The sequence below is a fragment of the Odontesthes bonariensis genome, chromosome 24 (genome assembly GCF_027942865.1).
Source record: "Odontesthes bonariensis isolate fOdoBon6 chromosome 24, fOdoBon6.hap1, whole genome shotgun sequence".
Classification (NCBI taxonomy): Eukaryota; Metazoa; Chordata; class Actinopteri; order Atheriniformes; family Atherinopsidae; genus Odontesthes; species Odontesthes bonariensis.
The window spans coordinates 13531433-13548288 of record NC_134529.1 but is presented as its reverse complement, the minus strand read 5'-3'; the positions used below and the strand labels follow the sequence as shown (position 1 = coordinate 13548288).

The window sequence follows — 16856 nt, the reverse complement described above, 5'->3', positions numbered from 1 at the left end:
AAGACGAAACAAAGCTAAATGCATCTACTTTCCGGTCCCTCTTCTTAAAGCTGTGAGAGGAGGATGTCTGAAGTGATTAAAATTTGGAGAACAGTAAATTAGGAATCCATCCAAGCCACACCTGTCAACACAATCAAAACTACAAACCTGCCTTCAAGCAGAATAGGCCTCCTAATGACTACGAATATGTAATGAGGGCAAAAATGCATGTGCCGAGACAATCTGGACGATAGCTATATTAAAATTAGAAAAGCTGCAACATAATCACCAAAATATACGGATGAAGGCCTGAACTGTTATTGTGTCAGGCCCCACTATGATACAGTACGTGTAAGATCGAACTTTGTTTATTCACATCTTACTTTCTTGCAGATTAATGCTATAAACTACTAATTATTTGTGACATAGCTGTTTTGGTGTTTATTTGTAAGATTATATTTTTTCTAAGCGATATAATTAATCACCATTAAGGAGTCAGCTGGAATTGTAGGGCAATATTTATGCATTCTCTTGTTATTTTGTGGACTCGTTGGGTTGAATACTGCACAAAGCACCAGCAGCATTCCACCATACATTTGCTTGCAGCTTGGCAACCAAATGGCTTCGCCACTAGCCTACATCCGAGTGAAAAGGAACTCCAAACTACCCCTAATGGATCTCCAGAACACCAATGCATTCACATCCGGACAATGCCCTTGTGGAATGTCATACACTTTAGTACACATCCATGACCTTCCTGCTTTTTTTTTTTTGGACTAAGATTGTGAAAAATACAATGTTTTCATTCCTTTTTTGAGAATAAAGACATTTTTGTTCTAATCATGCAACTAGGCAAGTTTTTGTACATGTAAGCGTATGCATTTACCATGTCAAGATCCTGGGAGACTCTGCGTTTTCGTAGTTCCTCCATGCGGTCGCTGACGTCGCTAAAGCAGGTGTTGTAGTATTCAGAATACTCCTGGGCAAGGTCATCTATGTTGCCCAGAGAACCATCCTGAAGGGAAGCAGAGATGGGACATTTTAGTCGAGGGATTCCAACTTCCAGGCAAGAACATGGTATAAGTCAATCGTTAAAACAGCAAATAAAACAAAAGTCTTCTGAGAATATGCAATCCACTACAAACTTGAAAGGACAAAAAGGCTTTTCCACACCAAAATTTTACCATTTAATTACAAAAGCTATTCTTATTCTCCGTCTTTGTTTTAAAGACCAGAGCATGCAAGCATTTACTCTTTCATGTCGGCTCACTTTACAACATCCCTCTCGTGATTTAGGGAAGGAAAAAAAAAAAACATAATAAAGTTAACAACAAGCTCCCCCCGAGTCCATGCTCTGCCTTTACTCCATGAACAGTTTTCCAAAACCAATGTCCCTTACACTCAGAATTAGAGGTATATAAAAGGCACTCATTACACTAAAAGGCGTGCATTTTGGTAAACCTGGCATGGCTTAAAGTTGGTACATAGATGCGCATATAATCAGCTACATTTCCTGCACAGATTAATAAACGGAATGTTTTGTGGCTGAAGACAACATCTGTGAATTTTTCTTCCAGGCAAAATAAACCTTATGCATCAATGTGTTCAGAAATTTGTTGTGCCCATTGCAGAGTCTAATATACTCCATACAATCAGAAACACCTACAAATAACCATCTGTACCGGTGCTGTCAGTTATGGCCATTTATTCATTCTTATCAGTTCCCATTCAGTATCCCTGGCAAGCCAAGGTTTGTTCCTGGGTTTTGTCTTCATGGAGGATGACTTCAAGGATGCCCTTTACCACCTCAGGCATTCACTAAGCTCTGAAGCAAACACATTTTTCCTGCTAGCTGTAGTTTAGATCTGCACAGTTCCTGCCTTTGTGGGGAAGACTTGTTCGGGATTGAGGCAGGAAGCTGTGCTCCAAACAGTAAAGATCCTACTCAACAGACAATAACACTCACTGAATATGAACTATAACAGAAAAGGCCCATAATATGAGAAAAGAGCTTAAAATAAGCTTAGATTGGCTGACTCTAATATCAGTCCACAATTCAGTTGTGGAATATCAACGGATGGAAAAGAAAAAAATAAAGTTGATTTTGTTCCACGAATTAAGTCCTTGTCAAGTTCTTGTACAATGTGGCAGTGAGGACTATCTACCATCTCTTGCCTTGGTCAAAATGTAGGCCATTCTGGCTGTGGTGGCCAACTGTTGAATATTCATCAGTGTTGATCTAATCAGTGCCAGGCAGACAGCTAGCATTGAGTCACTGAGCAGGATCCGAACAGTCTCTCTTAGTCTCTGTCTTTCTTTACCGGACTCCCGAACTGGGTGCCAGGCCACAAATGAAAGGATCACTGTGAGTGTGAGTGAGGACATGCACACAGAGGGGCATAAGGCCTTCTTCAGAGATGGGTGTCTAGTCAGAGAGAACGCACATTGGCATGCACACACATGCATGCAGGGGATTTAAAAAACATCGGACCAAAACAAACTGAGGCAAGCCAATAGTAAACAACACGGCTCAGTGGACAGAGTTATAGAATAGCGGTTGTTGTTGGCTACGTACAACATCACTGACAAATACACATATTTTTGTCTCGAAGGTATAGGTAAAGTGTTAGTGATCTATCCTCCCAAACTCTTTAGCTGAGAAATCCTCCTCTGGCCAGACATATGGTTTGAGATAACTGAGAATCCCAGTGGGAGAACTCCCCAAACAGACACGTGCCCTCTCCTTCATTCCTCACATTGACTGAAAGCACGCTCTCATTACAGAACTCCATCCATAATGACTAACCGCATGTCAAGATGGAGCGTATGTATTATGGCAAGAATCGAAACTGTGCTAAAACAGGACCAATTCCAAAATATTACTCAAATTGTTGTTGAAAAGTAATGGATCATTTTTGGACATAATTAGATACATAATCCCCCACTCTTAGCAGGTATGTTGGATTCAAACCTCGTTGGACAGGTAGAGCTAAAAAAAAAAAAAAACACTGTGACAGAATGCATCATCGTGAACATAAACACTTATCTGTGTGCTTAGATAACTGGGATTCCTTCAGTTCTCCTGAGGTATTAGCTCATACGTGTCAACCCCAACACTCAAACTCTGTAAAGTGTTATGCATGTCTGCTATAAGGAGGCATGGGAACTCAAATCATGCAAGCAGGGCAGTGGCTTTTAGTTCAATCACGGTGAGTGAGGGGCAGAAAGAACACTTCTCTCATGATGTGGGATTGACTATGTGTGTCAGTACATTAACATGTGTTTAGTCCCCATTTCAGAGAGAATCTGTCAGTGTGGGAGGGAAGGGTAGGAGAGCTGACAGCGGTCATCAGATCCACTTTAGAAACTGGGCAGAGGGTTTGGGGTGTAGGCTGGGCAAGGGATGATATTTGGGAACCTATGGGATAAGTAAACATCTGGATTCTGTCTTATCTGACATAAAAAATAAGATAGGAGTCCAGCATCTCAATCTTACCATAGAAGCCATTAAAAGAGTCTTACTTTGACGATATTCTTTCAAAACTGCTTTACAAATAATTATCTAGAATTAAAGCCCATCCAGCCCCGAGCATGTTTGAAATAGTGACCAATGCTGATGATGTAATAGCTACTCCACCCTGGATGTGAGGGAGTCCAACGCCACATTATGACTTGAACAATAGCAACAATAGTCAGACAAAAAGGAACACCCATGCAAGAATGTGTGAGGCATGTTGTGTGTATTTACAGTAAAGAGAATGAATTTGTTATTTATTGTAAATTTCCATGAAGCTGCTACTCCCAATTTGCAGTAGAAATCTGTCAGACATGCAGTAAACCAACGAGTCTTCGTATTATGTTCCGGTTTGTGTAACTCAGAAGAGAAGGGGTTCAGAGAACTGATGTGCAGAGCACTGGTCTAATCTCTGTTAAAGGAATCCCCGTGAGTTAATATCTGTCATGGTGGTTTAGTATCAAAACACAGACTGCCTATATTTCACCGCAGTAGATCACCATTTCAGTCATGTGTAATAAAACTGCTACTGAGCAATTACCAAGTGATTTACACAATTTTCACTGAAGACTGCTTCAGAGGAGAGCAAATAATTTGCATCCATGCCAGACAAATGAATGCAGTTAATCTCTCACATGTTTTTTTGAATACAAAAGAAATATGATCATATTTGATAAATCTCCTTTATGCAAGCAAAAGGCAGCAACTGTGCACACATTAGAGTGAACCCAGCAAGTAAGCCCAGTAGCCTGTGATCAACTGGTCACGGAATTCCTCACATTCTGACCAGCACAGACGTTTATCTCTGTAAGTAATTACAAAGCAGCATCTCTTTGATCAAGAGGCAAGAGAGGATATGGTGTTAAACCGTTACATCTCGTGTTTTCAGTGACAATGGCGTTTGTTAACACATACTAGCAACGAATCTACCGAAACCCCGCAAATAGACAGTTTGTTTCAAGTTTAACTGATGTGACACAATACTGCACGTGATTCAAGATCACATTCAAACGTTATCAGCTCGAGTAATTTCTCTGGTTAAAAGCATCAATGCAGTTTCACAACACTTCACCCAGAGACTGAACTCTTTTGCTTGTATGAAATCGGACATATGCATCACAGGGAACCAGAACATATCCTGTAGAAATAGACTTCATTAAGTCCTGTTTAGGTAAGAGTTGTTTGAACACTGGAGTGTTGCAATTGTTTTGTTTACCAGTGACCTAAAAGTGGCAAGAGGACATTGTACTAAAAATAAAAATGCCAAGAGGATTTTGGGATATACTTAAGTCTTTGTTGGGTCGGTTTTGTAAAAGCGTGTCACTTAACCCTTCCATATTTGCATTGGGTAAACTAAATAAAAGTGCATTCCACAGCTCAGGTGACAGTTCCTCCAAGACAGACTATCTAAACGGCACGCCATTAAAGTTATCTCCGGTAAATGTATTGAAACTTCCACAGTCATCATCAAAGGCACTGACAAACAGGGTACTCTTGTGTGTTTGAGAATCTAATCACTCAACCAAGTTACACTCAATACAAGTTTTCCACATATTATTGCAAAGTCTCTCCAATTCAGTTCCTATTGGGATGAAATTTCAAAAGGCTAGAAGCTTAACCTGTTTGTTTTGTTCTATCCTTCAGGCTTAAATCGCTTTGCTCATCATAGTGAGGCTCAGTTACACAGGGGCTGAATAGTAGTGTACGTGGCATAACTATTGTCACAGGGGTGGCTTTATGACGACTTGTTCTCCAGGGGAGAGAACAATGATGACTGTTTAGAACAGAGTCCCATTTCTGATGTAATGTCAGAGCGGCAGTAGTATGAAGGCTTTCACTTGTTGCTCAGCCTCAGGACAGGGGCAGCCAGTTAAAATAAAATTGCCACTAACGGGCTTTTCTTGCATTATCGAACCAATGTTTTTTTTCAGAAGAAAAGCGCAACGAGCATTCAGATTGCGCATGAGTCACAAACTCTCCGGCCTAACAATTCCAAGTTCCCAACATCATAACAGCAATGTAATCAATCCTCTAATCTACCCACCCAGTTTCTCAAGTACAAACAGCAAAGTCTGGACCATTCCCATTTGTTTTTCTGGGCTTAGTACAGCACCAATATGAGCCAACCAACAGAAGGAAATTGATCAAAGAGAGAGAGACAAACCAGATGAGAGATTTGGAAAAGATGAATGAAGACCATTTGATGGAAAGACTGCTCATCTGCCATGTTGCGTTACCTGACTACAGCAGTTCAGAAAAATGTTGAAGCCACAGCAGTAGAGAATTCGACAAACCCCAGAGCGAGCAGATGGCTCACTAAACACTGTGGTGTTGACCTTACAGCAGCCAACAGTGCCAGACTTTTAAGGAGGGTAAGGCCATAGGCGACAGCTCACTCTTTTAGAGTTTCCTTAGGATATCCGCAGCTTGAGCAGAACAGTGCTCTGCCTTCCCAGCAGAGGAAACCTGCCCGATCTCTCTGTGACCTCATTAATGAGACTGGGCAGGGGTGGGGGAGCAAAGTTGAAGTCAGGGGAGTTAGACTGTCCAATAACAGACAAAATTAAGCTATTAGACTTCATAGGAACATTATTGGCATCGATATAAAAATGGCCTTGCAAAGTTTCTGAGAAAAATACTGAAGAATGTGTTGCCACTATGTATTAAGTGTTATGTGGGAGGAGGCACACAGGGATCACATCGTCAAACTATACGCTTTTCCAGACACAATCAATAATGGATCCTAAGGTATAGAGATGAAGCTCTGTCTCTTCTATAATCACTGTTTTTTTAAATGGACGAGCTCCCGCCTACACTGTGTTAAACACCACAAAACTCTTTTCAAGAAGAGAAGGATTCCCTGCAGGCAAGCAAAATATTTCCACAAGGCCTTGGCTCAACGTGACCTTCCAAGGAAAAACAGGAGAATTTTCTCGAGGAGGAAAAGAGGCTTATGAGTGACTATCAGCTGTCCAGGACTGTGATCTGAAAATATGTCTGTACTTGTCAACCTCGATGAGAAATATAGCAGTTATTCCACACAAATAAATCCCATATACACAAGAAATATTTGCCAAATGGGATGAAATGGAAAGAGAGAAAAATCTAGATTGTCTCTGAGATCTCAATGTCAACAGCTGCTCCTTCTTTGTTTCGTTCAATAATATTCAATAAATTAGCTCAGAGCTGAATGAAAACCTTCATATCTACAGAATTAGGGTGGAAATGGAAGCAAATTCCCATTAAGACGTCATTAAATCCAACCACTTAGGATTTACAGCTCATGCACCATACTGTCCAAAACAGCCTCAGATTCTTAATTAACTCAAGGGCTATTAACTTGGCTGCTACTACAAATAAGTGACTGGCTTTCCTGGGTATTCTTATTAAACACGTGCCTCCACACATTACTGTGTATGGTAAACCTCAGACACAGGGGGCCCTCAGAAGCACGCTGCAGACTGACGTAGCCTTTGATTTACAGTCAAAACATGACGAAAACTCACTTTTAAGGAGCAAACGAAGATCACATTATGCTGTGGGCTGTTTTAATACTTATCTGCACTGTCACTAAAATCTTCTGTTCTCGTGTTTGGTATGTGCGTTGAAGCATTTTACGGTAGGCATGTTGAGCAAGTCTTTATCAGGCTGGATATCTTTCTGTGAAGGTGGTGTCGGTAGTTAAGGACCAAACCCAAATTTAAAGGGCATTCCCATGTAGGCTCCCTGGCAAAACAAAAGCTATTGAAAGTTATAGTGCAATGGTTATATATAGTATATTCATTTCATTTCAACAAAGATACGGTGTTCATTGTGCTCCGCGTCACACAATGGCCCTCATTTATCAAACTTGCGTAAGACGAAAAACGTGCGTAGGTCGTGTGTACGTTCTTTTCTGCGCAAAGGTTGGCATTTATCAAATCCATCGTGAGCGCAGGAAAGATGAAATCGCCACGACAGGTCTGAGGCCGTGTACGCAGTTTTCCATTTTGACTTGCGGTGACTGCAATACAGCAGCGTCACTAGTGCGTGCTCAGGAGTCGCAACAAATCCCTTGGTTAAAATTACAGACTTATCACTTTAAAGAAGGCCCATGTTTTATTTGACTTCAACATAAATATAAACATAAACGCAAATTAAATAAATTAAACAAGTACAACTCCGTAATTGGAAGAGTGATGGCTCATTATTCAACCGTGCACCCTCACACCGAACAAGAGAGGCGCTTTAACACTGCGCATTCGCGCACGCGTGCCACTGTAGAGAGGTGTACAGGGCTCCTAAAGCTGGATCTGTCTCTCGGCTGCGGGGGGAACCCTATCCGCCCGAAAAGGTATGCAATATTATTATTTCATGCGGGGATCTCCATAACATTGCCCAAAAAAATGGAGTGCCATTTCCAGATGTACATCCAGAGGACCCCGTACCCAGAGATCCCTACCACCAGCCTGCACAGCCAAGAGCGCTCAGGAGGAGAGAGGAACTTATTCAGCGATTCTGACTTTCGGTAAGCATTCTGTTATTCAAGGAAAAAAGAAAGGAGAACAACGATTTCTTTCAGCATTTATTCTGTGACTTCAGTGTTTCATTTATGTCTTTCAATGTACTGTCGATAGATTGCATGGTGTGTGTTAAAGCCATCATCCACTTCACGATCTCTGTTTGTCTTTCTAGGACCTCTGTGGTTAACACGGCTGGCCGGTGTGACGCTGGAGACCGGGGGGCAGAGGCAGGCAGAGGCTTCGGATGTTGACGGGCCGCGTATTCGTTGCGCGGGTCAGGTTGCCCGGATGCCACTTCGGATTCATCTGTGAATGAAAAATATTAGTTTGATTAGGAACCTCATTTGTGTTGAAAATTAAAGCAACTGTTTTATTTAAACGTCTTGGGTGTGCAGTCATTCTTACCATTCTCGAGCTCTGACATGGGCGCATCAGTGTCAAGTTTCCCTGGCACGCCTGATGAGGACGTAGCTCCGATCACGCCAACCACCATCTCCTCCAAGGCACTCAAATCCTCCACCCACCCCCCCCGTTTGTGACATGCTGCGTCGGAGAGCTGCGACCTTCTTTTTTGGCCAATTTCATATCGGACCACTTCTTCCTGATCTTACTGGAGATTCTGGAGAAAGATTTAATTTAATCTGGAGTTTATCACATTTTATTGACCATCACAGTAGGGGAAAATACATAACTCGTCCGGTCTGCGATTTACATCGCCAACGCTGTTGACAGGCGTCCCAGCTGTCAACGCTGTTGGCAGCGTTTCTTTGCCGCCTTTCGTCAATCCATGTCGCAAACTCTAGAGGTGCGGCCTCTCAACCCCCTTTTGTAGAAGGCGTGGTTAGGATCATTACGATGGATTTCAGCCGCCGGATTTATCAACAGCCGCTCGGTCTTACGATGGGATTGGTGTGGTACGCATGTTCTGTAAATCTCACTTGAGCCTCTGCGTACGACGAGTTCTCCGCTCATATCTACGATGCTTTCTACGACGGCTTGATAAATGAGGGCCAATGTGTTTAAAGATAGGAGCCTGAGCAAATAGTTAAAGTTCACCGTGAAGGGCAGTTTTGTTATGGTTTCACTGTCATGCTATTAACATCGACATTCACGCAACACCTTTTTGAACAAACAGAAAGACCTCTTTGAAAAATAAACTTAGCAAAACAGTCCAAAGCGAAGAAATCAACCTGGCAAGCTGTCACAAACAAGTCAAAAACAAGATTTTTGCCTTCCTGCTACTGAATTCCAGATGCTCATTCGCTTTTAGGGAAAATCAACCAAGAGAAATTTATGCATTATCATGGTTGTTAAACCTGTTAGTTGCAGTATAAAAAACTGGCTGACTGAACATGCCACAGGCACAGACTTAAAGCAACCACAAAGGTCAATCAAGGACTACACTTTCATACTTTATTTATATATAGTCTTATTCTGCAGTTAAAAGGTAGTTTGTGGCTTTGTAAGCCTATCAGATGATCAAGACATAAACATGTGAGGTGATACAGAACACAGAGTATGAATCCAGCAAATACTGAGGTCAGAGATTTTGCAATTATTTGAGACTGCGCCACGTCTGCTGGCAAGATGGCTAATGGTGTTGAAATTACTTTTATATTGTCTTAGGATGTGCACTAGTAGAGCGGTCACTAACGAAAATCGAACGTTAAAGCCGGTCAAATATTAATGGATCTTGACAACAACAAAAATAGACGACCTAAGCTTCATGTTCATTCACCTTCATATCAACCCTATACACATTTTATCAACCAACAAAAATATCTGAAGTACGACTGTGAATTGAGTTAGAGAACATAATAATTTAAATAACTTTTTGCCTATTGTGTGTGCCTCAGGTCAAGCAAGATGAAAAAAGAACAAAGATAAGCACATCCTTGCAGACATTTGCTTCCAAAGCAATAAATCTGGTTAAATTGCCTGGCTGGGAGCCAGGTCTCCCAGCTAGTGTCACAGGGGCAGGACAGCACCCACAACTCTCACCCTGTGCACACACAATCCTGCATTTACACACCATTCACATCAGACCAAACCAAATTAACACCTCTGTCCTTTAACAGACTGCAACACATTTGGTCAGGAGATCAATCAGATCCATACGCCTAAGATTAGGTTGGCAGCCAAACAAAGGAGCCTGTTGAAGGAATGCATGTTGCTACAATACACGTCAGCTCAGGTCAGATGCACTTAAAAGATACACAAAATTTTACCCCAACTTGCATTATCTAACCATGAATTAGTAAAATGTAGGATAGCAGTTTCCTCCCTGTAAACCAAAACATATGACACTGGATATATGAACATCTCTAATAATCAGTATGTTTACCCTGTTGTCTAGTTTAAAATACAGAACTAGCAGAAACCCTCATACATAGCATCAGATACCTAATCATGTTTCACTTTCAGAGGAAAAAGATTGTAAGCACACTAAATGTCCAGCAGCCACAGAGAAGAGTGTATGGCAGCACAAAGAAACAACAAACACCATACAACAAAAGGTTCATTTAACAGCGCGTAACCTACCAACTCCCTCCAGTTTGCACGGAGCTCCGGTCGTCTCAACTGTATGCTCTCAGGAGCCAACAACCCAATCACCCGCACTCAAGACTACAAGTGCAGATGGATTTGAAACTCGGGCCTGTAAGGACGTGTTATTTTGATGCGTAATTCTGTATGCACCGCTTCACAGTAACCAAGTTAGGCAAATCACCTTTGAGGACGAAGGTGAGAAACTTCGATTAGTTGAGTCTGTGATGTCAGCGTGTGATCGTGTCGCCCCCCTCTCCCTGAACTTACCAGCATCCCCATAACGTCCGTCCACAGTTGGGAAAAACTGTCGGACGCAGCGGCGTTGTCCGCCTGGGGCTCATCGGAGGGCGCACCGGTCCCCAGCTCACCCTCCATTGTGTTAGAAAAAAAGAGTCTACAGGCAGTACGGTGCAGAGCTCGAGTCTAAGCCCACAAGCAGGGACCTGAACACCGGCTGTACACGAGATGTCGGTGCCAAGGCTGCTCCTACAAAGAGTTGCCCTTGACGCACAGGCGAAATGTTCCAACATTGCTTGGCACGATTCGAAGTTTGGTGAGCAAACTGCGTCCTGGCATGTTGATAAAAATATCCACGACAAAAAAGGTGCGTTAGATACAAACAATAAAACCCCAAATAAAAAAAAGAGAGGATGGTGTGGACTATGTTGACCCACAATTAGTGAGAATATTCTCCTTTGCTCCGAATTCCGCACAGCACGGATTCGTCTCCGGGCACAAATCAAACCTCACGCCGGGGGAGATGAAGTCGTCGAAGTTGATCAAAAGTTTTCGAAAAGTTTAAGAAACCCCTCGAGGAGAGGCAGCAAGCTGTCTAAAGTAAAGCAGCAGGCGAATACATGAGTATTTCCATTAAAAAAGTTCGAGTGAAAGAACGCCCGAGCAAAACACTGCGCCTCCCCCTCTCTTCACCCGCCGTCTCTCCCTGTCTCTCCCCCTCACACTCCTCCCAACAAGACGTTACAGCAGGAAGAGCGAAAAACAAACTTATCCAACACACCACTTCCTAATTATTCATGTTGCAAAAGTTTTTTTTAAATACATAAATAAATACTCATGTCACTCATTTGTTTGAGTCATCTATTATTTGATGATACATTATACAGCACATTGTTGACAATTCACTCTCTGGCGACTCTTCACCGTCAAAACTTCTACTCAATGGATATTTTTTTGTACATGTTACCTTCTACGAACGCTTTATTTAAGCCGAAACTTGTGCACAAGTTTTTCATAGTACTATATACTTTATTTAGGGACTGTCAAAATACTAGAAATTCTTTTTTTTCCATCGCATGTTGGCGTCCTTTACATCTCTCCAGACAGTTTTCAATAGGGATTGTGAACAAAGCACATTCTTTACACAATTGTCTCACAAACAAAAAAAAAAAGCACATGGGAAAAATGTTCGTAAGGGGTTGATGCATGCAGTGCCCCATTGCATGCATAAATCTGCCTAAAATGCCAGAGAAAGACAAAAACATTAAAATAAAACAAACTTCAAGATTAAGCCAAAGTTGCCCAACTCTTTAGTGATTTTCTGAGTTTTGTCTAACTGTTGGGTTGCTGCAGACATTACACAAACAGTATCTGCAATGCAGTTTAACAGCATTTATTCTGTGCTGCAGCTGTAGTTTGAAAACAAGTAGCATAAAGAGAATTGTGTAATGAACAAGCATGAAATTGCACAGCTCTTGTCTGATCAGCCGTTTGTTATGCTCTGCCAGCAGGCTTTACTATTATAATGAAGAGGTCCTGAATCTGTCTGTGGCTCTCCCCGTTGTTGTAAAGTGCCCATTTTCTCAGAGCAGCCACAGCTGCCAGGTCTTGTGACAGTAGCCAGCAGGGCAGGGATGTGAGATAGTGTAAAACTGAACATTTTACCATTCTTCATTCAGCTCCCTTCCCTGTGGTTTAAAGCCAGTCAAAAATGCTGCTTTACCTGCTGCGTACCGGGTCAATCACATGCAACACCACCACATGCATTAAGAGCATGCATTTAAAAGTAACACAAGCAAAGGGTAGAGGCCAGAAAAAACTGTTAACCACACATTCTTTCTACGGCCATATAAAAGGGGATCAGTTACACAATAATCCCCAAAGCTACAGTTTCACTTGTGTGAAAGCATGTGCGTAATAGGAGGCCTGCTGTCAGCTATGTATGGCACAAAAGGCTCAGATGCATTTCATTCATGCATTTGCATGTTTGGTGGCATAATCTAAAGGTATTCGGTGTATGAAAAGTTTTCATTTTAATTGTCTGATAAAAATATTCATTATATTAAAACAAGGACATACAACATGACAGTAGTTGGGTTTTCATTCACTCGCAGAGCGAAACAGAAGCTATCTTTTGAAAAAATGCAAAAAAAGACATTACTTACTTTTTTAATACTTTTCTATTGACTGGTTCGAAGTGAATAAATGAAGCTGCACAGTGTTGCCAAAGGGTGGCAATATAGACTACTTTGCTTGTGGCTATAATTTAGTAGAAGAAGTAGTTGTCCAAACTGGACATCCACAAAATTAAATCAGGAATTATTTTCGTCTGTGGGGAAAATCTAGGAAGATTATCTGGCAGAAACGTGCATTTGTTTGTTGACTCAGACCCAAAATAGCTGGTGAGTCATTTAGGTGGTTAGACACAATCCTCAAAGTTGTTTTTATCCCCTAATGCACATCAAGTCTTTGTCAAAACAGGCAAAAATGACCTAAAACAAAGCTTCCTTTTTTTTTAGTTTTACCAATTCCATTCACTTTTTCTTACTCACATATTTTACATGGGATTAAAAAAAAGAAATGGAAACACATGTAGTGACCTCTGGAAACTTCTGTGTAGCCCAAATAGCTGTGATTTTGCGAACTGAATGTACCATTAGCCTCCCCTCTGCAATGTTCTGTTGGTATGACTGTCTGCTCATTAGCAAAGTCTCAGTTGGTTTGCGCCAACATGCAAGCCATGGACTTGGCCTTAGTGTACAATGTTTTCACATCAAGTTTTAGTAATGGCTCATCTAATTTGGAAACTCAACCAAGGAGATACCTGAAGAAGTATCAAGTACTATCACAATGAAAAGCCAAAAAAAATCATGCCATATGCCGTGGAAATGCAACATTAGTTGGGCAGGTACCTCATATAGATTATAAATATTCTATAATTGGATTGAAATGGATTATGCATTTAATCCAAGCAATGTAGTGAACCTCATTGTACAAAGTACAAACTCTGTACAAAGTTTAAAAGTAATCCACAGTCACATTTCAGTCTAGACTAAAGTATTGGTCAAACTTGTGTCCTCATGTGACTAAAAATTAATTTTGAAGTTTGCTTTTCCCCATGCACAAAGAGGTCCAGCTTTACTTTCAAAGGATTACACTTTTGTTGGCATAAATCATTCTTTTATATGCAATATCCTGTTTCAAAGTCTGTGTCGTTGAGAAATGACTTTAAAAGGTCTTGGATGAGTGGCAGCTGCTCCACAGTATCTTGAACGCAGTCTAAACATACTGAAAACACACTCACACAAGCACAGCATTGTTGGGAGGCAAGTTGACAGTACGGGGGGTCTGCACTGCCGACCTCTCCTCTGTAACCATCGGGTGGCAGCCGCAATGCGTGGTAAGGCTGCTATTGTACAAGGCAATGTGTGTCCATACTGTTGTTAAATCTTAGCTCCATCCATCAGAACAGTGTCCACATTGTAATTTGTAGGCATTATTCTCCCTTGAAAAAGAGGTTCTTAATCTTAATGGGATTTTCCTGGTTAAATAAAGGTTAAATTAAGAAAAAATAATTGAAATCCTCATCCTCTTTCCAGATTGGAAGCCATCCCTACAAACACATCTTTCACCAGCAGAAATCACTCTTCTTGCTAAACCATCCTTTACCCTCATGCAAGACAGTGCGACTCCCACGTGGAGTGCCACAAACCGAGGGGTCAAACCATTAATGAGCAGAGAGGGAAGCCCGCTGACTCAGTGCATGCTCTTGAAACACTGCTGGTGTGCGTAGCAGCCAGATTTCCCTCTTTTCACACTAATCACTAATCAAGGTGTCATGTTGCCAGACAAGAGAAAACAGAAGTCCCTCTTGTTATTTCACCAGATGCTAATTGTATGTTGAGGTCTTCTCTCATGAGAACATTTCTGGATGAAATTCCACAGGATCATTTTGTGACATTTGTTTAGATAACTTTTTCATGGTTCGTGGTTCAAAAGGCAGTACCCTCTCGACAAAAATGACAAAGCAATAAATATATAAATTCCTGTGAACATTTTAAAAGACAAGACAAATGTTGCTATTATTTTGACAATTTTTTCACTGTCTTTAATATATTCCCCTAACTGTTGTTCTAACCATATTCACTAGTTTCTTTGTCTTGTTGTGCATTTGCTTGGCGTGGAGCTGGTGAACATCAAAGGAGACAAAAGAATATTATATCAGACATGTCAAAGCCTTGCCCCTTTATCGAAAACATAGTTCTTTGATGGAACTACGCTGCCATTGTTTGGTCAGTGTGAAAGAGCAAGGGCTGCATCTGCAGCATAACATAGGGGTACATACACAGAACTTGAGTTACATCCAATAACTACCATTACATCCAAGAGGAGAAGCCTGTAAGCTTTGACGACACAATCGGATGGCATTGCCCATTATCCTATAGGCTGTGTTGGCACACAGTTTTTGAAATGCGTGATTTTTTTTTCTAGATAATTCAGATAGTTTTATTATTTTTGTACATGAGTTACTGCTGTCAGTTTCAAAGCCTCCGTGTAAGACTTTATAGCCTGCAAACTTGTGTCTCTGTTAAAAAGGAGCTGTGCCCACTCATGCAGCCTTGTACGCAGCACCTCTATTGAAAATTAGCATGTACACCAGGGCGTTCCATCAATCTAATCAGCGCCAACGCCGATTAATACCTGCCACTACTCCAGAGTCACTTGCTGTGAGATTTGATGCCGATTCAAATTTTTTCCATCGCATTCAAAAGGTAATATTAGTGGGTTTTGTTGGTGTCATTGTGCAATATCTTTGTGAAAAGGGGTCTTTATCTGCATGGGACCATGATCCGAGTGAACATTCAGTGGAACAATTTTTTCTTTCCTGCTTATTCCATCTATAGCCATAAACCTATATGGGCTTCTTTTCGAGCTGCAAATACTCAGTCTTGTTAAGCGATCAATAATATCCAAATTCACAAGTGAAAAAGGGTGGGATTCAAATCCCAAATGTGGGATTTGGAAATGTGGCAGTAGTGCCACATTTCCAAAACCAGGTGGTAATGGGAACATTAAGACAAAAAGATAGAAAGTTTCATCCCCAGGCTTGATTTGCAAAGAGAGGAACTGGTAAGAGTATCATGTTTTGCAGTTATCAGCAAAGTTATGGATGCTTTATAGAGAAATTGTGTCTACAAAGAATCAACTAATCTCCCACTTGAGTCCTTTCATTAATCACCCAACCTACCCCCCCCCGGCTAAGTAATCTTAAAGACCTGCATAAACTTCCACAGACATCACAGTGTATAATTTCCGATTGGAGACAACTGAGCAAGATTATTACAAAACTTGTAAGCATGTTTATGCGAACACATTTAGACACCAGAAGAAGATAGCATTAAAGACCAAATCAAAGCTATATAGGTTTGCAAGTCAAACCACATATTATTGAAATAATGTGGCTTTCAGAGGCCTAAAATCTTTATTTTCCAACAATAAAATGTTACATTAAGTTAACTGACATTAAGCCAAGAGAAAGAGGAGTGGGAAGACAGTGCTCAAACCTGGGGTAAATAGAGCTAGAGATAAAAAAAGAAAATAAAGAATGTAGGTGGTGTTAAAGCAAAGCAAAGCAGGGCTTGGACCTCCCCTGATAGCGAGACTGACCCTTCCTAGAGATCAGTGACCCCCGGGCTTACAAATATCTCCTTGGGGAGTCAAGAACGTAGTGGCAGGCGTGATTAACAGCATGGTGGACAGACATCGAGGGTACCAACAGCACACTTAAGGAATGCTATCCACACAACACTGACATTTATTGCATTCTCTGCAGTTTACACAGTGATAGTTAATAGTCCAACAACTGCGTTTTACAGGATGAATACTCTAGATTTAAAAGATTTCAAATGATAAAAGTCTGGTCATATTTTTTTCTACCCCTAACAGATGAAGAGTAATGAAACCAAAAGGATGACATAAAGCCAAGACAGCACGTAGTCACCACTTATTCTCTGATTACTGAAACTTTTCACCCTCTTTTTCTTTCTCTCAAGTTAAGACCTATACCCATTTACCCT

General features: G+C 41.2%; 1 protein-coding gene across 6 annotated transcripts in view; it reads right to left on the bottom strand.

Moving 5' to 3' along the window:
* The window catches only part of sash1a (SAM and SH3 domain containing 1a), a 160687-nt gene that overhangs the window by 40228 nt on the left and 103603 nt on the right, over nt 1–16856 (bottom strand). For 4 of the 6 annotated variants that reach the window (XM_075459640.1, XM_075459643.1, XM_075459641.1 and 1 more), the window contains exon 2: nt 866–994. In XM_075459640.1, the coding sequence (XP_075315755.1) occupies nt 866–994 (129 nt within the window). Of the gene's footprint in view, nt 1–865; nt 995–10809; nt 11481–16856 lie in introns of those variants that run through there. The other 2 variants (XM_075459642.1, XM_075459645.1) reach the window with 1 other exon arrangement.